This window comes from Nipponia nippon, unplaced genomic scaffold (genome assembly GCF_047370975.1).
Source record: "Nipponia nippon isolate SJK-2023a ecotype South Korea unplaced genomic scaffold, ASM4737097v1 scaffold_6, whole genome shotgun sequence".
Classification (NCBI taxonomy): domain Eukaryota; kingdom Metazoa; phylum Chordata; class Aves; order Pelecaniformes; family Threskiornithidae; genus Nipponia; species Nipponia nippon.
In genome coordinates, this window is record NW_028262380.1 from 64,694,818 (window position 1) to 64,716,740 (window position 21,923).

At 39.3% G+C, this 21,923-nt stretch overlaps 1 protein-coding gene across 6 annotated transcripts in view; it reads left to right on the forward strand.

The window, feature by feature from the left end:
* Positions 1-14,594, forward strand: part of PTPN13 (protein tyrosine phosphatase non-receptor type 13) — a 129,593-nt gene extending 114,999 nt beyond the window's left edge. For 5 of the 6 annotated variants that reach the window (XM_087737143.1, XM_087737148.1, XM_087737149.1 and 2 more), the window contains 13 exons: positions 730-800; positions 2,505-2,566; positions 3,239-3,395; positions 3,722-3,898; positions 5,227-5,309; positions 6,541-6,596; positions 7,705-7,808; positions 8,951-9,099; positions 9,616-9,706; positions 10,419-10,756; positions 11,313-11,528; positions 12,671-12,733; positions 13,749-14,594. In XM_087737143.1, the coding sequence (XP_087593269.1) occupies positions 730-800; positions 2,505-2,566; positions 3,239-3,395; positions 3,722-3,898; positions 5,227-5,309; positions 6,541-6,596; positions 7,705-7,808; positions 8,951-9,099; positions 9,616-9,706; positions 10,419-10,756; positions 11,313-11,528; positions 12,671-12,733; positions 13,749-13,829 (1,648 nt within the window). In that variant the 3' untranslated portion in view covers positions 13,830-14,594. The remainder of the gene's footprint in view (positions 1-729; positions 801-2,504; positions 2,567-3,238; positions 3,396-3,721; positions 3,899-5,226; positions 5,310-6,540; positions 6,597-7,704; positions 7,809-8,950; positions 9,100-9,615; positions 9,707-10,418; positions 10,757-11,312; positions 11,529-12,670; positions 12,734-13,748) is intronic. The other variant, XM_087737147.1, reaches the window with a different exon arrangement.
* Positions 14,595-21,923: the final 7,329 nt, after the last annotated feature.

Here is a 21,923-nt window from a genome sequence, read left to right on the forward strand (position 1 = left end):
TGTTTCTTGCAGAGACAAGCCTGTGTCCAGCTATGAGGTGCAAGTGTTCAAAATGTAATTTTCAAAATATGACACAGGTTATTTAAATACAATTACTCCTTTTCCTTAAAACTGCTACTGAGGGTTCTATAATCACAAAAAGGAGATAAAATGTTGTTTCATGCTTAAATAGTTCTACTGTCACATGGATGTCCCAGCATGCTGGTGAATGTCAAAACCCTATGGCACAGATCCTAGTGCACCACTGTATTTTCACTGATCCCTGCTGCTTCGTTTTTGGCAATACAGCAGTCTAAAAAACTGTCCAGATTACTCTGTTTTAATATTTTTCTGGGTCTGAAACAGTTACTTCATTTGTGAAGTCTTCCAGCCATGCCTGCTGTGCTTTGCTTCCTCTCTCCCTTTCTCCTTCCCACTCTGTTTTATCCCAGAAGGGGAAGGAGTTGCAAAGTCCTGAGGCTGCAAGGTTGAATATTTTTGAATATTCAACCTAGAATCTAGAAGGAAAGTCCAGCTCTAACAAACTCTTCAGTGCTCCCTGAAGTAGGAACTAACCTAACTGCCAGTGCTTAATCTCTCTCATTGAATATTTTAAGTATTCCAGAACTGTTGTAATACAAAGCACGATTAGCAGTTTTCCTGATAGTGTATATTTACATCAATATCTAATTATTATCATGATTTATTTGTTTTTTTAATAAAAATTTCTGTAAACATTTCTTTTCATAGAGATGGTCATGCAGTGCTTCCAAAATCCAAAAGCCCCGATAGCTCAAATCCATGGCCAGTGAAAGCTAACGGTAAGATTTGCTTGCTTACTTATTGCAAGTGAAATGCATATGTTCATAAAAATGAAGGAACTGATATGGACCTTAAGATGCCATCCTCGTCCAATGGCTCTACTAGGACTCCACTTACTAAGATCAGCTCCAGCAGGTGTTTGCTTGACCCTTCTTTTAAAAGCTCCACATAAAGAGGTTCAACAGTAGTCTCTTTATTATTCCATTTCTCTTGTAGTTTAGAAATTCTCTCTAATATCAAGCCTAAGTCTTTCAAGGAGTTTAAAAAAATCAATCAATTGATTATCATCATCATCATTGATAATAATAATAATAATAATAATAATAATAATAATAATAATAATAATAATAATAATAATGATAATAATGTTGTTGTTGTTGTTGTTGTTGTTTCCTCTGACCAGGCATAAAAATACCAATTTGAAAGGACTTCAGGTCTCCCATTTGGTCTTTTTCAGGACCAAAGAAGCCCAAATTGATTTTATTGCTCCCCTCCAGTTTGTTTACATCTCGCTGTTTTCCTCTTCAAGTGTGGTGCTTCTGGTCACACACACGGCATTGGGTGAGGCTCACCAGTGCCAAGCAGACAGGAAGAATTATTTCCAGGGTTGTGTAGACAGCATTCCTGTTAATACATCCCGAGTGAGATTAGCTTCCTTTTGCTAAATAGTTCCTCGTTCACTGACTTAGACTCAGGATCCTTTACCACCTACATTTGCTTCTGTGTAGAGCAACCACTTAAGCAGTTATTTAGCATCTTAAGCATTTGCTTTTTCTTTGAAATGTGGCACTTTGCATTTGTCTTGATTCATCATGTTCTTGTTTTTCGTATTTCCTTTAATGTATCTAGATAACTTTGAGTATTGATCTTGCTTTATGAAATGATTGCAACTCTTACAGTTTAGTGTTGCTCACATATTTTCCAAGTACTCTACACGTTCTGTTTCAAAAAACTTAGTCAAGATATTCATTAGGAACAAGCCCTGTAACCAAACCTTGGAAGACCCCACTTAAAACTCCCTTCCTGTAGGTGACTTGTCATGCACAGGTTCACAACAAGATATAAGGTTACTTTTAGCCTTCAGTTATTTCATCTACAAGTTTCTTTGTTTGTAAAAGCATGAAAGTATACGAAAATCCAGAACTTCACTAGTAGCTAGGTATATAGCATCTACTGGTTCCACTTTGTCTCATTTATTATACTAGTAATGGGGTGCCTAGGATAGGCAGTGGTCTCTGATATCATAGTATCACTCTTTTCTTCATTGAGAAGGGAAAGGTACCTTTGAAGAAAGACCCAGATGTCAGATGATGTTTAAAAAAAAAAAAAGTTAGTGACAGGTGATTGCGGGGTTGTACTTTGTGCATTTCAAGGGAAAGGGAATCATGCCCTGTTTCCCAAAGGTGTGTGTTTCCACTGTATGTTGTTAAGCTATTTATCAACATTTCTCTTTGCTTAGAGTTGGTTACTTAGCATTCCTGCTTTCTGATCCCATTGAGCGTAACAGTCAAAAAGCCATTGTAAAGTATAGTCCATCAGAGGTAAGTTTGGCAATGCCCAGTAACCAGGCAGGCAGAAATGTTATTCATTTCATAACATAATATTAAATACCTTGTTTCTTTTATAAAATAATTGATGGGGGCTAATTTAATTTCTGTAAAAAAATTGTTGTGAAGTTGTTGTTTTTTCCCATTTTTGTTTAGGCTGTTCCTGTGGTGATCCCTGTGATAAAACAGAAAAGACAACTGATGCTTACAGGCTCAAGGTAAATATTTCTCTGTTGTGGGTTTATCATTAACCGGAGAAAAGGATCTACTTTTACACACATTTTTAAAATAAATAAATAAATGAAGCAATCCATTAACAAAAGCATGCAAACCCACTATTGTCAGTTGATGTGAATAAGCAGTGATCATAATAAATATGCAAGTTTTTTGAATTGTTCTTCTCTTTCTTTGGGACTGCTTTATCAAAAAACAAATGGTCTTAGGAGAAGGATGCAAGGCTGCGATCCAGAAAACTCCATTCTGTTCACAGTTTCTGCAGATGCTTGCATGTTACATTTACTAGATGGTTTTCTTTCTTTTTTCCCCCTTTGTTTTTTCTGAGAAATGGTGTGTCATGGGACCAAAGGTATATGTTTTATAGAGGTTATAATAATGTTAAATACTACTATGTCTTCTCTTGTAGTAATTGTTTCTTCCTCACCATCTGTTTTTTTTTTCTTAGTTGCTTTAAAATTTTTTTATTTGCTCTTTTCATGTGAAACTTCTAACATACCTAAAAGCTGCCCAGCTTTCTCAGATGAGAATACAATATGAATAGAGTTTTTTATTTGTTGCTAAGTAGAGCAGTGAACTTTTTAAGGGTTGCTTGCTGCTTCAGCAAACTGCCAGACTCTCTAAGAGTTAATTTGTACTGTTCTTCACTTTCTTAGATAAATGGCAATGGCATCCTAGGACCTTCTCAGGCAAATACAGAAAACAATATCCATCACACAAAAGGACTAGTGAATCTCTCAGGATCTGGAGATGCACCTTCCCTTGGCTTTACCAGTCAGATATCAGATTTTTCTAAACACAGTGACAAATCGGGTAAGAGGAGGTGAGATGGGGGACAGCATTATTCAGTCTTTAGTGTACAAGTACAAGAGAATCAAAGCATTGTTGAATAGGCTGAAATAAGTCAATGCTAGGCTGGCAGTCAATTTTAGATCATCTCCAAGTCGTGTGCTCTGCTTTAAAGGAATTAGTTGATGTTGGAAGTAGATTTATGGAAAATGGATTCTGTGTTACAGAGAAATAAAGGAAAGCCATCATAACAGCTAGAAATAATGCCATGGTATCTGCCCCTTTAATTTTTTTCCCCAAAAAACATCCTATATTGGGAAAACTTCTCATTTTATACTATTTCTCTTTAGAAACAGAGGTTCCAGATGATGAGTATTATGATGAGGATGATCACAATGAAGTTGTCCAGTATCTGTTGGATGTTGTAGATGAGGAAGCCCAGAACCTCTTAAATCGTAATAATGCAACTTCAGAGGCTCAGGGTCTTCTACATCTCAAGAAGGCCACATCAGAAGATCACCTGCCAGGTAACATGAGCCATTGAAAAATCGTATCATTAACAGCAAAATACTTCTTGAAACAAGGTGCCAAGTAAGAAATTGATTTGGCAAGAGGGAGAGCTGACATTCAATTGATGTGTGAATGGAAAGTTTCCCAAGTAGAACACAGACAAATGGTTGCTGATTCCAGTGAACTTCAGATGCAATTTAATAAGTTAAGTTCTGGTTTGATAAATCTGAATTTTGCTTTAAGTAATCTGAGAAAATGAATCCCATTCTGGAATTGTCTCTTGAGTGGAATTCATGTTGTTTAGGTACCTGGTTCTGCAGCTACAGTCATGTTGAAATGCTGAAGCGTTTCAACATTTCATTGATTGCAGATTGCACAACTTGGAAATTTCTTGAGATCTCTCAGAACGAAACAATTTGCCCATCTGCTTTGCCTCCTTTAGAAAAATCTATTTTTTTCAGTACCGGCTCTTGTCTGTATGCCTTTCTTTTCCTTCATTCCATCTCCTCAGCTTCAGTTGTTATTAACTGAAATTTAGCGTGGAGTAGGATTTGTAATTCCTATATGGTGTCACACTACGTATGTATGCTCCAAAAGTTCAAGCAAGATGCTTGCTACTCTGGTAGGGGTTCCTTCTAGAACTCAAGATATACCTTCCAAAATTGTAATTATTTCAGCTCTTTTGTTGTTCTTCAAGTTAATTGGGTTATCGTCATTGGTCATTACATTAGAAATCAGGGAACGCTGAGGTTCTGGCTGTGCCAGGATCTCAGTTGAGGAATGTCATCGGAGCTCCACTACTTCCCATTTCTTGTAGCTAGGTTCTGGCCTTTGCAACTGAAGATTAATTGAATCCATAAGATACAGCAGCAGGGAACTACTGTAGCAGACAGATACAAGTCAGATTTTATCTGGCACATCTTAATTAGGTCTTGTTAATACAAAGAGCAAGTAGAGTCCTGGTTTAGACCTACTGCTGGTCTAAATGTAACTGAATTGCGGAAACACTATTGACATGGGAATCTGATAACTTACTAGCACTAGCCTGTCCATCCATTATGCTGTAGCACAGGTATTCTGTTAGCTGTGCAAACAACCTCACACGTAATGACAGCTGTTCCAGTTAAAAAAGAAGGAAGCCTAAAGTCTGATTATCCTATACAGTAAGACCTCTTTTCCAACACACTGGTAGCAAAGGGACTTAAAAGATGTTTCTTGGTTTTTCTGGCACCTGTATTCCCTGTGTAGTGCCAGACAGGTGTAACAGGATTCACATCTGAGAGAAGGTGACTCCTGGGCATCTTTTGGTGTGCTTATGCTGTATCTCCTGATTTTCCTCTTCCAGTAGAGATGAACGGAAAGCTGACAGAAGATAAGTCTGAAGACACAGACTGTGATGGGTCATCTTTACCCGAAGATTTTTCAGAGGTGGGATGGCAAGAAGCTGACAGACATTCGTCTGCTGATTTTGCTTTCTCAGATGCTCTTCCAATTTATTATTTTCCTTATTGGCATAGAACTTGTGGAAATAACTTTACATGTCTTTTAAATGAAAACATCTTTGTTGGTAGTAGCCGTAAATGGTGTACCAACATTTATTTTTTAAATAGTGTATGATTATTTTATCATAAATTAACTATGTAAGAGAACAAAGCATAGAGTTATTTTACACTGTTTCTCATCTAAAGCCCAACAGCTTTTTTACAAAAAGGGTGATAATAAACTGCCTTGTCAATGTTATTTCAGGCATTTAATCTAAAAGATTTCCTTGATTCCTGCTCAAAGAAGGGAAGCAGTCACAATGAATGCTGTGTAGACTTAACTGTCCAAAATGCAATTTTTGAGATTTCTTTTCCTCCTACTTTTTGCTAGGATATGTTCATTAACTTGAACAACTTCTGTGTGTGGTTTACCCTACATCATTGCATGTCCTGTTTTACATCAGTCACAAGATGCCCAGGTTTTGTCTCATATTTCAGATCAGCAGAACTCTGCCTGTCCAGCACATCCTGGCTGTTGCAGCTTTCTGTCCAGTTAGTAGAGCTGAGAGTCACAGCAGGAATCTGGCTCTGTGTCAGTGTGCTCTAGGAGATCTACAAGTAAAATTCTCTTGAGTTTGGCAGTGGAAACTTGCAAGCTGGCCTAATAAGTATAAATGGTTTTGTAGAGTTTTTCTTGAAAGGAGGATCAAAATGCCGCCTTCTCTGCTGAGTCTTCCATCATCTGTTGAGGAGGCTGTATATAGGAGTACCTGTCATTTAGAGGTAAAGCCCTGTTCTCCTCTATACAGGAATGGTGGCTTGACAGGAGGCCGAAGTTTTCACTGTCAAACTTACCTCATAAAGGGTGTTTAAGTATTAGAAACAAAAAAAGTCAACTGGAGAAAATTTAGATGGCTCTACTGCTGCTGTGAGTCAGGAATGATTTTAAGATAGCTTTCTGGCCTTGTTACAGTAGAGCCTCTTTCCAAGTGCTCAGTGTTCTCGTCCTCTGTTATTTTGGGTTAATGAGATGTCTAAAAGAGGAAAGTCTTTCATTATGTGCTGCTTTGAACTTAGTACCCTTCAGAAATAGTCCATGTAATTGTTAATTGTTTAAAATTTACAGTGGGTGTTACAGCTATGTCCTTTAATGTGTTTTGAAATATTTCTTCCACTAGCCAACACATGTAAATGGTTGTGAAGACTATTGTGAAGTAAAAGCTATGCCAGAAAGGTAACATTTCTTTTCTAGTGTTGTTTGAAAGCAAACCTGTGAAGTCTGAAACTCTGAAGAGGGATATGTTATAATGAGAGAAAAAAAACAACCAAACAAAAAAAAACGCACAACCCCAAACCAAAACAAACCCAGTAAAATATCTGTGCAATGTCTTGTTGAATTGCTCTCTGTCTATTCTTGTTATTTAAAAGGTTGTAATTTGCCTGAATACTAGTCAGCTTTATGTGGTTTACTATGCCCTAGTTCTATTTATTCCTTTGATATGTGGTTATAACAAGTAACTGGGCTGTGTTCAAATGGCTCCAAATAACTTAATTTGCATTGCACTAACGATTTGGTACTTGCATGTGAAGAAAATATTCAAACAATGCTGTCTTCAATTTGAATCTTCACAAGCTTCGTTAATGTTACTTCTGGTTTTAGAGCACAGAAACTAAACCATATAGTTCCACTGGTCCGTCTGTTCCCATTTGGGTGCTGGGGCTTATTTTTTTTAATGGAAAACTAAGGATGTGCCTAGCCAAGTTACTAACTGTTCCTTTTAGCCACCTTGAATTTTGGAAATTCCCAACATCGTTTTTCTTTGTGAAATAATTTCAGTCCTTAGTCTAAGTGAAGCTTCAGTCAAAGTGTATATACTTCTTTTTATGTTTTGATTAAGTTTCTGGGGAGTTTTGGGAAGAGACTTGCCACAAGCAGCAACATTATGACCTAAAATACTTAATATGTTTATCACCATCTTCAACAAAGCTAGAAAACTTGCAACTGAAAATAGATATTCTAGTGTATAGGTAGTGAATTATGTGAATGGTACAAATCTGGTATTGGATGTTATTTGACTGCTTAGCCTTTGAAAAGTAATTCCAGTGGTAGTTATTACTAGATTCATGTCTTCCTGGCTCTTTTTCCACTGCTACCTTTTTCAAATCCCTGCTGGGGATTTAAAAAAGGAAAAATACGGTGGTTTTTTGAGATTACTGGTATGGATCCCATCCAGAAATACTTGTAGCTGTAAATTACTTTCTGGTGATTTTTTTATTAGATTGCAAATGTGTTGGTTATTTCTAGATGTTCTTTCTTACTTCCGTACCTTGTCCTCTTATAGATCTCCTCCACAACCGCCCTTGAGCCAAGCAGATGAAGATGAAATCACATGGGGAAGCGATGAACTGCCGATTGAATCAGTCAGCCAGCAATGTGTAAATAAAGGCAAGAACTTTAACAAATAATCAGTGGAAAACTGAGGATAACATTAAATAGACAAAGTGTCAGGAGTGAATTTTAAAATGTCCTGGATATGTTTTGAGGGTGTAATGACAGGCATAATGGGAAATCTAACAGCTCAGCAACCCTATGGAAAGGATCTTTACAGCTTTGGGTAATAAATGTGTGAGAGTTAATAGGAACAAGTAGTGGCAACATTGTGCCTGTAGTTGTAGTAGAGTTGAAACCAGCTGAGATGATTTCTTCCATAGTATCTATCTGACAAAAGCTGTAACAATACAGATGTTTGACCGTGATCAGATTGATATATTATGTGCTTCACATACCGGCTACTCCATGCTCAAATTAGGCAATATTTTTTCTTTATTTCGACTCTCATTCTTCCACTGCTGCTCAATGTGGCAGAGTGAAACACTACTCAATTTGATGTGTTTGGCAGAATCTAGTCTTTACTATTTGAGGTAGCATTAGAAATGTCAGTTCCTGAAATTCATATACGGCAGGCTTTTGTCTGCATTCCTTAAAAGAAAAAAGGATAATCCGTGTAAGCCTTTAGACTAAGTCAGTAGATTTAGGACACTTTTAACTGTGATACCAGAGAGACTCTTGGTTTATTAATTTTGTTGTGCTTCAGAGAAACACTGAAGGCCTGATAGAAAGCAGGCTTTATTGGAGAAAAAGATGTATGTAACACATCTTACGATTACCACTTGAAAGACATGTTGAGTATAAGTGCTAAAAATCACAGTCTGTGATGTTTTAAGTGGAGAGTTCTGAATTCATCCCTGTGTAGGTTACCGTGTGAAGAACTGACATTTAAAATGTGTTTGAAGTTTGTTTCAGTGTATTTATTGGAAGTTCAGGAAAGTACTCCCTTTAGTTTCTGGATTCATCAAAGCTGATTTTGCGTCATACTGGTTTTGTTAGTTAATTTGGTTTTGCCTGTCAAACTGAGAGGACAGCTCTGTATTCTCTCTGGTGTATGGAGGCTTTCTAGAGAAAACAAGTAGTACAGTGGTGAACAGCAACAAGGAAATCCAACATTGCCCTACAGTTTACATTTCCCTAGTTTTAGCTATTTATTTATTCATTTATAATTATATCAATCAGTCTTGTTCTTCTGCTAGATTTCCCATTAGTGACAAATGAAGAGATCTCTGCACTCCCTACTGTGAATGTGCTCCCTGGAGGCAAGTACTCAGGAGCCAAATTGAAGTCAGTGATCAGGATGTTGCGTGGATTGCTGGAACAGGGAGTCCCTTCTAAAGAGATTGAAGTGAGTAACTACTTGTCCTTTAAAGTCCTTTTTTCTAGTATGAAACAGTTAGAAATAGAATGGCTGGTTCATCACTGCCTTAAATACCACAGCTCTTTAATTTGCAGCTCTAAAGGGATGAAAAGACTTCCTTTACCAAAGACTTCTCTCCCTTCCCCCCACTAGCTGCTGAGAGATAAGATTAGTTTGAACTGGGAATTCAATTCAAAAGTGTGTTTACATCATTATTACTTCTGGTAAATTACCAAGTGTATATGACGTTAACAGACATAGACAGAGTAAATAAAGGCTGCAAAATCTAGCTGCAGAATGTGAAAACAGCCTTTCCAAAGTCTATTTTGTTTCATTTTCTTAGCTATGGGAAATTAGATTCCTTCCTGCGACTGAATTATTTTGCGTATCTGCATTAGGATTTTTTTAAATGATTCTGTCTGTCAAAGACTTGGTTACATAACTGCTCTTAACTCTTGTTACCATTCAGTGCTTTCTAATGCACACGTAATTGCTTCTTTACAGAACCTTCAGGAGTTAAAACCTTTGGATCAGTGTTTGATTGGACAAGCGAAGGAGAACAGGAGAAAGAACAGATACAAAAACATACTTCCTTGTAAGTCCTCACTAATCTGAAGTCCACTGTTGATATTTTGCCACCACCTGTATGGTCAGATGAATTGGATCAGAAGTGGGATGGTTTCATTCCCAGTCCTAGTTCTGCTACTGAGTAGGGAAAAAATAAATCTGCCACTCATTTTCTACACGTTTACAACAAGCATTTATAAAGCAGTTTAAGATCAGTGAACAATAGACTACTGTAGTAGGTAGGGATGGATATTCATGGATTCTTCAGTTGTTTCAGCAGATCCTGTGTCTTAAATGAGATGGAGCCAGACAAGATCTTTTTAGTTGTAAAATAGGAAAAAACAGACATGTATACTATTGTCAGTAAATTTCCTGCAGCAAAATTCTGTTTGTTAGGTGGGAGATGTGTGGAGGAGAAGTGAGAACTGACAAAGGTTAATTCTGAGTGAGAAATATTCAACCTCAGTTTCAGAGGTGCTGGCAGTTCAAATCGTGTATCCTGCCTGTCTGCTGATTTAGATTTCTTCCCTAGCCATCTTTTTCTTTATTCCAAGGGAAGTACCGATTGATATCCTAAAGCAGGTATTCTAGTGATTATTATTCTTTTTTAATATAAGATCTGGAAGCATCTGTGGAGATAAGTATTATGTGAGTGTGTAAGGCTCAGCATCTCTAGTGTGTGAAAGTTTAATTATGTGCATGCATAACACTGAGGTATTTTTGTTGTGTGGGGATTGCAGATGATACCACTAGAGTACCTCTTGGGATCGAAGGTGGATACATCAATGCCAGCTTCATTCGCATGCCGGTGGGGAATGAAGAGTTCGTTTACATTGCATGTCAAGGACCTCTCCCTACTACTGTAGCAGATTTCTGGCAAATGGTTTGGGAGCAAAACTGTACTGTGATTGCCATGATGACTCAGGAGGTTGAAGGAGAAAAGATAAAATGCCAGCGTTACTGGCCAGATGTACTCAATAAAACCACTATGATAAATGATAGACTACGGCTTGCTCTTGTAAGACTCCAGCAGCTGAAGGGCTTTATCATTAGAGTGCTGGAGTTAGAAGAGATTCAGGTAAGTGAATCTAATTCTACATGCTAAGAATTTTTTTCTGAGTGTTGGCATTTTTATCATACTTCTGGCTTGCCTGCTTTCAGTCGCTATGTCTACATCAAGAGGTAACCCAGGGCTTCTCCTCTTTGCCCAGTGATCATTACTGGGCAACTCCTCCTCGTTGCAGCTTGTGCTACTCTGTGACCTTTATAGGAGAAGGCAGTTGGGCCAGGAGATGATTTCATTATGCTAATGAGACTCTAACTTTTGACTCCCTAGGTGCCTTTGGCCACAGAAACATATATAGGGATATGAAATTCACTAATAATTCAGTCTGGCTGGTTCGTTCCTCTGTGTGATCAGCTCAGTCTGCACAGTGAACTATTCAGTTACTATTCAGTTACTTGCTAGTTATTTTCAGTTTAGCTCATTGTTTCTCTTGTTTTATTGAATTACAGAACACCTTCATTGAGCAAATCCCTCTCTTCTGAGACTGTTTCCTTTGGGAACTTACCTTTTGTCTTTTTATTCTTCCCATGTGTTACATTTTGTTGTTACTGTTGTTTTTAAACCTCAGACAGGTGAAGTACGGCACATTTCCCATCTGAACTTCATCGCCTGGCCTGACCATGACACCCCTTCTCAACCAGATGACCTGCTTACTTTCATCTCCTACATGCGGCATGTCCACAAATCGGGACCTATTGTAACTCACTGCAGTGCAGGCATTGGACGATCGGGAACCCTTATTTGTATAGATGTTGTTCTAGGGTTAATCAGCAGAGACCTTGATGTGAGTACCCAAGAGGATGGGCTAAGCTGTGCATTTGACTTGCAGGAAATGTGTTCCATTGGATCTATTCGATTGTTTAAAGAATATGCCATGCTTTTGAGAGTAGCATGCTGGCCATGTCTTAATGTAACATAAATCAGGGTGTAAAACAGCAGTACCTGGTAAATGTTTCTTTGCTGATGATCCTGGAGGGTCTTCCTAACATCCGCTGCTTCTTGGGTTAGCTCAGGGAATCTTCTTAAGTGTCTTGTTTGTTGACACCTCAGCAATCCAACATTGTTTGGTGCCACTTGAGATGTTCTAGGGTATGTCCTAGATGTTGCAAGGACATCTCCTACCGTAGCAGACTTCTGGCATCTGGTTGGGGAACAACAGTGTGTTGCCACGATGACTCAGGCAATTGAAGGAAAAGTTGAAAAGCCTGCCTTACCTGGCTGTATGTACTCAGTGGAACTATCGTGTTAAATGGCGTTAGGGCTGAGAGTTGTGGCGCTCCGTTGGTCGGAGATCCGTGAACTGTTGGAGGGCAGCTAGAAGCCAACCAGAGTGTCTGTTTAGGCAACTGAATCAAAGACTCAGTGTACAAACATCTCAGCTGGAGATGAGGGTATGTAAATTAACTTTTCCAGCACAACCAGGGATACGCTTTCTAGGGTGATCCACAGGAGGGTGCTAGCTTCCTTACGTTTATGTCCTTCAGTGGCCTGGTGTAGCAAATCTTTTTGTGAATTTGTAGAGAAGATAAGCTATGTCATGCTTAGCTCAGCAGGGTTTCTAAGCACCCAGTAAATGTCTAGAACTTTATAGACCTGGGGAAATAAAAAGTGTTTTGTTAGATTGGACCAAGGGGCTCTATTTTCTGCACACTCAGCTTCCAGTAAGAGTAAGCAAGAGAGCCTGTGCACAGAGAAAGAAAACAAGAGGAGGAGGGTGTCTGATGTAGGAGGGCCACATCCATATTGCCCAGAGACAGCACATGCTGGTTATCTACCAGACATGCATAGGCTATAGTGAATTGTTATTTGTTTCACTGCTAAATGTCTAATGTACCTAGTTGGATTCCTTGGTTTGATGCTGGGGATGTTTCCTTTATATGCATGTATGTCTTTTTTGAATGTTTAACTTGCTGTTTGTTTTGGTAGTTTGACATCTCGGACCTGGTGCGCACCATGCGTCTGCAGAGACATGGGATGGTTCAGACAGAGGTGAGTCTGGCTTCCCCAGGTATACACTAAAGGAGAGGCACTGAAATTCTAACCCTGATGTGCCAGGAAACTTTGTGATGCATACAATGATTGTGTTTGTGCCCTCTCATGCAACATTTGTGTCGTGAGAATTAAATCAGATGCATACCAGTGAGTACCAGTACATATTTAACATTTATAAATGCATGCAATTTATAATATGTTGTGTTGGTTTGATCTGTGGTTTAAAAAAAAAAAAAAAAGTTGGGAGTTTTCATCTTCGAAAGCATGTCTTATAGAGGATATCAGCTGAGCTCTTTGGGCTAAAAATTGCATTATATACTGAAGAGAAGGTCTAACTATAGCTGCTGTGAATCACCGATACTACCAGAGATGTCTTGAAATCTCCTTTGGGGAGATATTCAACCAGAAGTTAAATGAATGTTTTAGGAATAATCCAGATCTAGAGCGAATTAACTTTACCTTAGAGATGGGCATCACAAGGTCTTGTTAAAATCCGCACTTTTTCTTTGAATGTGAAGGAATTGTCAAATCATATTAAAAAAACCCAAACAAACAAGCAAGCAAAAAAAACCCTCTAAAACCAAACCACAAAATTATCAGCCCCACCTCACACCCCAAAACCAGTATTAGCCCCCACACTTGTTTCACTGAGATTAAGATAAGAAGTTGCACTGTCATCTGAGTTCTGTATTAGTTGGCATTGATGCAAGACCTTGAAATTCACTTGCTGTCTTCATTTCTACTTATGTGAAGTACTTACTCTGCTTGAGGTGGTTTTGCTGTGAAAGGCGGATAAATACCCCGTATAAAAATACATGTTTAGTGGCAGGGGAGTGCCTGTATTTGTTTTAAGCTAAGGTTGCATATTTCTCCACTGTGGGTTTTTTGTTTTGTGTTTTTTTTTATTTAATGGTAGAAATAGTATTGGAATCAAGTGCTGTGCAGGTGAGAGTGAACTGCTTAGGTGGTGCAAGCATTTGTCACATGTTCTGTGATTTCCTTTCTCTTGCAGGATCAGTACGTTTTCTGCTATCAAGTTGTCCTTTATGTCCTGAATCATCTCCAACAGGAAGAACAGCAGAGAGGCAAATAAAATACTGAAGCAGAAGTGCTTTTAAAATAAGGAAGCAGGGAGGTCTAGAGGCTCTCACATGTTTTCTCTGAATAGTTTTCCAGTCCCTTTCTTCAGTTGCTGTCAAATGTCTTTTCTATAAAGTCTCTCCATCGTTCCAAATAAGGTATATAGCTATAAGGAAAAGGGATAGGTCATATAATACCACTAATGTCCTCAGCCCCGTGGACACATATGTGAGATTTTTGTATAACAGTAAATAATATTTAATAAAGCTGCATTTTTTGCAGCTTCCTTAATATGTGATAAAATACTGAAATAAAAATATTTTAATTTTAAAAAAAAAAGTAAAGAAGAAGAAAAAAGTAATCTTATAATACTTCCTGCAGTTCTGCAACTGCTTTGGGGTATTTGTTTCTTATGGGGTGAGGGACTGGGAGGGATGAAGCAGTATTTTTATCCTGGCAAACTTTATTACAAAGGCATTTTACTAGCCTCTTTTAAAAGCTTGTTTATGGCACAGAATTTTTGCCCTTTTAATACAGTTGCAGCTGTTTTATAGAGGGTATCTTGAAATCAGCATTTAAGCTTTAAGAGATGCCTGTTAGCATAAGCATAGTAGTGAATGTTTACTGTAAGTATCACAGTTAATAATGTTTACTTCATAGAGTTTCATGTATATATTTATATACTTTTACAAAAAAAGCTGAATTATCAGGTGTCTAACCTTATAACTGATTAGGCATCCCCACTCTGTAAATAAAAAATACACCTGAAGTACACTGATCAGTGGGTCTGGGTATTTTTGTGTCCTGTGACTGATTTTTCTTGGCCTGACATGGCATCCTTCATTGTGGTTGCTGCACTTCCTAAGAAATTTGCAACAAAAGGGCTGTGCACGTTTTAAATTTTCAGTGTCCTCCTGTTCTTCAGTGTCCGTTTGAAAAAACCTGCAGAACTGTGGGTTCCTTTCTGGAGAGTTTCCACACTATGGTGAAAGGAAGAGGATATTTTCCTTCCCTCCTTGTTTTTCAGCATCCCTGGGCATTGAGACCCGTATCACATTTTTTTGGGTGTGTTTGCACTTGGATGCTGTGGCAGTGAGCTGACAGCAATGTAAGCTTAAAGCAGCCAGGTTTGAGGTGGGAGGCAGGGTATCAGGTTCCAAGTAACTCAGTGTTTTAGTGATATTGTAAACAGTCAAAACTGTTCTGAAAGGAAATCTTCATTTTATGTTGCATGGGAACCTCGGATCATGAATAACTGCCATCAGCCAGCGCAGGGGACCATTTGAGGGTTTGAATAGTATTCCTGTCCCAGAAGTCCTTACCAGAACTGAAGCTTGAGACTTGTGCTGTCGTGAAGGGTATCAGAGTACTAATTTGACAGCATTCTGCATTGCAATGGTGGAAATAAGTTCAGAGGCCTGTGATTATCCAAGGTTTTCACTCTTCAAAATGGTAGCCCACAGTGTTCTGGTGTCACAAAACTAAAACAGTCACCGTCTTGCTTGTTTAATGGTATTCTAGCTAGCAATAGCATGACTTAAAGAAGGAAAAGAGCCTTTTTCACTTGTCGCAGTAATACTATGATTTTTATTCCCTCCAGCATACCAGCACAGTTGAAAAATTGTGCCCTTCTCAGAGCAGTGTAGTTTGAGGAAGGAGAATTAATTCTGTGTATAGAAGCAGAGGCAAATTGACTAGCCGTGTTGACAGTACACCTATCTGAAGGAGCTTTAAAGTGAAGACAGAAGATTTTCAGGACTACAGTTGTCAACAGGCAAAGTAAGTAAATGCAGCTAGGTGATACACTCCTGCTACTGTTCTAACACAAATAGTGAGTTCAGAGGATTTGGGTCTGGTTTTTAGAAACAAAAAAATGGTTATGGTAACTAGACAGTATGGTTAAGGCAGTTGAATTCTTCCTTTAGATGTTTTCAGATACATGCCAAACAATGTGGAAACAGGAACTGATTTTTGTATAGTATGCTACATGAAGCCCGCTTTGGTACGACACAAACAATTTGCATCAGATTACAGCTTATGGGAAACACAAATCAGTACAAGATTCCAGGATTTGCTGCTTGTCCTCACAAATACGAAGATCTATGGTATGGTATGTTATACCCAATTTCCTTTTAATGATGGATGCATAGAAAAGCAGAGGATAATTAACTTGACCTAACCTTCCCATCCTCAGAAAAAGGAAACACCTCCCACCCCCAGACAGTCTTTTCTGTTTCTCAGATGTTCACCTTGGAAGGTGAGCACATGATTAGTGAATAAATAGACCTGACTATTCACCCTGCTAATGTTTAGGTATTGTATTGGACCCCACGCCCAGAAGTCTAGCTGGGAAACCGAGCTATCCCTACTCACTTACCAGCTATTTTAACTCTTTTTAAGAAACCGGGGATCTTGTGGAGCAAAGCATCCTCATCTGAACAAAAAAGGATAAATGAGGCACTTATACATCTGCCTTCAATCTGTTTAATCCAGCTCTTTCCATCTGAAACCATCCTCCCAGTACCATCACTACGTAGCTGAAAACAAGGTCATGCAGGAATAATATGGAGTTCCTACACTGAAGTTTTCTTGGCCAAATTCCTGATTACCCTGACTTTACGATAAAACAGATGGGCCCCAATGGGAAGCATTCAGGTGTTCCTAAGAAGTGATGGATGTATGGTGAAAGGTGGCATTGGCCTCTTTTGAGAAGTGCTCTGAATTTCTTTGGGTTTTTGTCTCAGCCTTGAGGAACTGGTTATCTAATAAAGATGGAGTGCTCCCTAGTCTAATAGTTTTTGAGGACACTGGGAGGGTGTCTGTTTTCTGCTAAGCAGGTGGAACTTGCTGTTTGTGACACTTGACATGATGAGTTTGGTTGAAATAGACCCCGCAGCTCAAAACTTATTACAAGAAAATGGACATGCTTATGCAGTGTGCCTGCTTAAGCTTGGTTTCTGTGGGGAACCTGGTTGGAAATCTGCACCAATAGTCATCTTTTTCTCCACAGGATTAGGCTATCTAAAATCTTTATGCCCCCTTTGAAGAAATGAGAAAAAAAATGACTGAGAAGCTAGTTCCTTGAATGGAAAAAATGCTGTGTGCTTTCTTAGTATGCTGACTAGATAATTTTCAAGAGAAAAAAAATCTTGAGTGGTGGCTTTTTTTTTTCTTTTTTTTTTTTTTTTAAATGTGATGTCTTGCTGAGTAAGCAACCAGGACTTGCTCCAGCTGAAAGGAATTTTCCTTTTTATAGGTATCTGATTTTCAGCAGGAAGTTTACCAGACTAGGAAAACAAATGATATATAACCCATTATGGTTCTAATTAAAGAACTGTCATGTGTGTTAACCCAAGAGAGAAAGAATCCTTTTTTTCTTCCAGCCAGAGTTAGCTAACAGAAGCATATATGCTTTGCTATATAAGCAGCCCTGTGCCATTAGTAGTTTATCATACCTTTGTTTTTCTTGCTGGTCTTTGCCTATGCAAGAGAAGGGCAACAGCCTACAAAGGAGGAATTCCAGTTGCTCCTTGGAGACTATTTTGAGGGCTCATTACTGTTACTCCTTGAATGCTTCTAAGCAGCCTCTTCCTTTACAACTTTCATCCTTCTAGAACTAGCTATCTGGGGAAAATAAGTACTTAAGAATAATTGAAGTTTGCTGTATGTAGGGAAAGCTTTCCTTTATCACATGTCCAGTGTTTTGCAGGAGGATCCTGAAAGGTGGTAGGAAAAGATTTTAATATCTCCTCTAAGTAAGTGGAAGCAGGCTCATAACTGCAGTGTGGGCCTGTATTTCTGTTAAAGCACTTGGACGTCATCCTCTGATGGTGCACGCCCAAACAGAGGCCCATTCTCTTGGATCTTCAGGTTATTCTGCAGCTGCAAAAAGTCTTCTGTCTGTATGATGAGGTGGGACTTAGGAGGACAATGAAAGATGGCATGGGAGAAATCTTGGGAGCTGGACAACTCTTTCTGTGAGCTGAACTACATCACATTGTAGTGGAGGTGTTCTGTAGTGGCTCTGCATGTGTGGCAGAAGCCAGTGTAATACCCACCCCTGCAAACCTCATAAATGAAGGCACAAGATAATAGTTGGGCCAGGATAAGTACTGCAAATGATTAACAGTGTAGAAGAAAATTTTAATCTAAGCTTTGAAAGTTCAAAAACAGCTGACTTGCAGGTGGTAAAATGCTTACAAAGTGCTTCTGACTTCCTCCATGTTAAAAAAAAAAAAAAAAAAACCACCTCCTCTTCCACTGGGAAACCAAAGCAGCTTGGTCCCTTGAGTATGCTAGCAACTTCCTAGTTCATGTCTCCTCAGTATTTCTCACATAAATGAACCCATTTTTAATATGCATGATGTCTGTGATGTCCTTTCTATAGTACCCAGAGGTACAGAAACCTATGAGCTGATGGCCAAATTTTGTTAATGGAGTGGAAGGCATTTTGCTAACATTCAAGAATGTGAGCCATCATCAGGATGCAAGTTTGAATTTATGACATCCACTGACGTCAAGTCAGAACAAAGCTAGGGGCAAACATCAAGTGGTTTGTGGCTGTTTGCGTGGCTGAAGTGGAGGATCTGTTCTGTGCTGCCTTCCTAGTGCAGCTGATCTTGGCCAACTGAAGCATAAACTTGGGGAAATGTTCCTCATTTAAGCAGTTTTGAGAGGACAGTGTAGCAACGGCTCTAAATACTAAAGGCACAGAGAGTTCTGTGGGGTTTCTGTGGTGTATTACTTCATTTTACCTGTGATACAACTGTGTTCAATGTAATCCAGCAGTTATTTTCACATAAAGTGTGAAAAAAGTGTATGTACCTGTTGATTGAAGGGGAGAAGAAATGCACTAACAAAAAAAAAGAAGCATAGCAGTGAAACAGAGGAATGTTTGATATACAGACTGTTTTTTGTCTAGAAGTTGAAATAGCAGATCAATGCATTCCCTCTCTGTAATGTTTCAAAATCAGACTTGATACAAGGCAAATAAACCCAGCAACAATGAAAAGAGGTCTGCATTTTTCTGAAGGTAAGTCAAAGATGCTGTCAGATACAAAGGTCTGCAGAAAAAAATGCACCTTTAGATTCATGGATGATGTCCTAGAAGCATGTTCGGGTCCTCTTTAAGAATCCCAGAGCAGAAGTCGTGCAGAGCTTAAAGAGGCCCTGGCACCTGGTCAACAGCAGCAGCATGGCAGGCAGGTGGCTTAGAAATCCGGGTTGGGCTTGTGAGAGGAAAGTGGTGGGGCTGAGTCTTGGAAACAGATTATTTCATTTGGGGAAAAGTGTTTCCTCTTCCAGGAGCAGAACAGTGCTCACTACCTTCAGCCAGCTCTCTTTGTAAAGAGAAAAACAGCTGCACACTGTGATGGCATTGCTATTTTCCATGGTGAGGGAGTGACTCACCTTAAAGTCAGGTGGGGGTAAGGAACAGTGTTGCTCTGTTTAAAAAAAGAAAAAAAAAAAAAGGCAGAACAACGCCTTCTGCAGCTGGCGTTCAGACCTGAATCTGAACATCACTTGTTCTTTATTTCTACTGATTTGTGTCCGCCAGCCAAGTGGGCTCTGTGGGGAGCTTTGTTTCTTAATGAGATGTTAGGGAAGGAGTGGTTGGCTTTGTTTTAATGAAGTGCTGGAAAGATCTTGCTGGCTAAGAGGATGTGATCTAAATGATAAATCGTTGGGCTGGGAGCAGATTTAATTGCTGATTTCCTCAAGTGGGTCCCAGGAAATGGATTTCCTTTTCCTTGTTGTACTGTGATGACCTCCATAATCAGTTTTTTTCTCTGGTAGGGCTCTTGACTGCTGCTTCAGTATAACATCCAGATTCCCAAACAAAGTTTTATCTCTAAACAAGTTAACTTGGGTCACAGAAGCAGCCTGATATTCAGTAACAAGGAGCGTTGTATGGACTAATTTGGCTTCTCAGCTCTCTTTAAAGCCAGATTGGATATTTCCACACTGTCCTCAAGAACAGATACACTGGGATATCCCATAAAAAAATACATGGCTTGTCCTACAGCTCTCTCTTCATATAGAATCATAGAATCGTAATTCCTTTGAATCATATATATTTATATATATGCTTTTTATTTCTTTGGGGGGAAGTACGTGTTCAGCACCAGGTTTTTCTATTGCTGGGTTCTCCTCCACAGACGTAAACAATTTTTATCATTCTTCATAAAAGTTCGGGTGAATGCTTTGCTGTGGAAAATATGGTAGCATGCCAATTTTTCAGCCTTCCCTTCCTACAGAAGTTGCCATATAAGTCTGTTGTGTTACCTCTCACGTCTTTAACATCAGTAATGTTTTTGGTATTGTCAGTCAAAATTACAGGGATAGTTAAATCCCTGGGGAAGGTTGGGACAGAAATTGTAGCTAATTTGTGTAGGCCATCGCTGGTAGCCTGTTGAAGGCTAAGCACGAAAACCATCTCAGAAAGTGTTTTCTCCTTTTAGCATTAAGATCATTGAAAAAGTTTCACTGTTACCTCAGACCACTCTTATTACTGATTTTCCATTTTTTGATGTATTTTGTTCAAATAAACTCAGATGCCTTTCGGAGCCAATTTTGCACCTTGGCAAAATGTGTATGGAGTCCAGCTGTGCTAGGGTTGCTTTAGGGTGGCAGTCAATCTAAGTTTCACTGCTCCTTTCATCTTCCTCAGGCAGCAACGCTGCCTGTTCCCCTTGAAATCTGTTGGTCTTTTGAAGAACTTGACAAAGTCCAGTAGTTTCACTTCACTTTTCACATCACATATATGTTAATTGCTTGTACACCTGACAAACCGTGCATAAAAGAATCATACAAGACTCCCATACTTGAATTGTCTATGCAGTAGTACTGTAGACAGCAAATATGCTGTGGATATAATTTCTCTGCACCACATGTCAAACTGAGACCTGGTTAAAGAAAATCTGCCCGAGTGCTGGCACTGGAAAGTGGAGTCCCTTGCCCCTCGTGGTAACAGGTACAGTGTCTGTGCAAACCCCACGTGGATTACTCAGTCTGTCAGAAGTGTGGCTTGCTGGCATCGCCTCTGACAGCAGCAGAATATCTCTGCGTGTTGCGCAGGTGTGTTGTGACATGACCATCTATCTTCTCGGCATCACACAGAGAACTGGCAGACTCTCAGTGCGTGCTTCTAAAAGTATTCCATGTCTCTGACTAATACAGCAATCCCAAATGCAGGTGTTAGTCATGTGCCCAGAAGACATTCCCATTTGTCTTCGTCCTATTGCATTTCTTTTCTTACCTCCTTTTGTTACAACTCTCCATTCCAACTCCTAGAACATTGTTCATGCCTTCGATAATGGGTAAATCCAACAGAGTGCTGAGATAAGCCTTTGCTCCAGCCACTGCTTTTTCCAAAAGTGGAAGGTTATTTTGCAAACAGCAAAATTGGGTCTGAACGTATGGTTAATAACTTGCCTCAGTATATAGATTTAGTTAAAGAAGGTATGCAAATGAGCTCAGAAGGTATACAAAGGAGTTCCGGGGTTCTGCTTTCCCATGTCCCCAGTAGTGCATCTGTCTGCGATCATAGCTGCAGCTCTGACTTCAGCTGTGCATGCTGCAGTTGTCATTGCAAAGAGCAGATCATTAATGAAGAGCGGTCAACACTTCAAGCTATTGTTCTTGCCTTGAACTCTTGACAGAGGTGGAATTCAAAGCTTCGGTAAAGGAGGCTGATTTTGGTTCCACCTCTAACAGTGTTGAGCATTCAGGCCAAGCCCACTGAAATTGGAGCTGAGTGCATTGAGCATTTTGCGTATAACAATTCTCTGTCTCCTTCAGGTGGGTAAGCCAACTTCGATGTGCTGAGCAAGCCTGCAGCAGTCTTTTGGAAGCTGGACAGGGTTAGAGGATAAAGCAAAAGAGTACTTGGCTATGCACTGTAGAATGGGATCACTTTCTCCATAGCTACTTTGACACTTGTCAAGCAAATAAATTTCTCATGTCAAACAGTTGTGGGTTTAAAAATATCCTCGTCTTGAGTGGTCAAGAGTCAAGAGTGCAGCAGAACTGTAGCGACTGTATCTTCTTGCGTCTCCTTGTATCTCCTGTGTGTGGCCTTTTCTGGGATAGAGAAGAAAGATGGCCG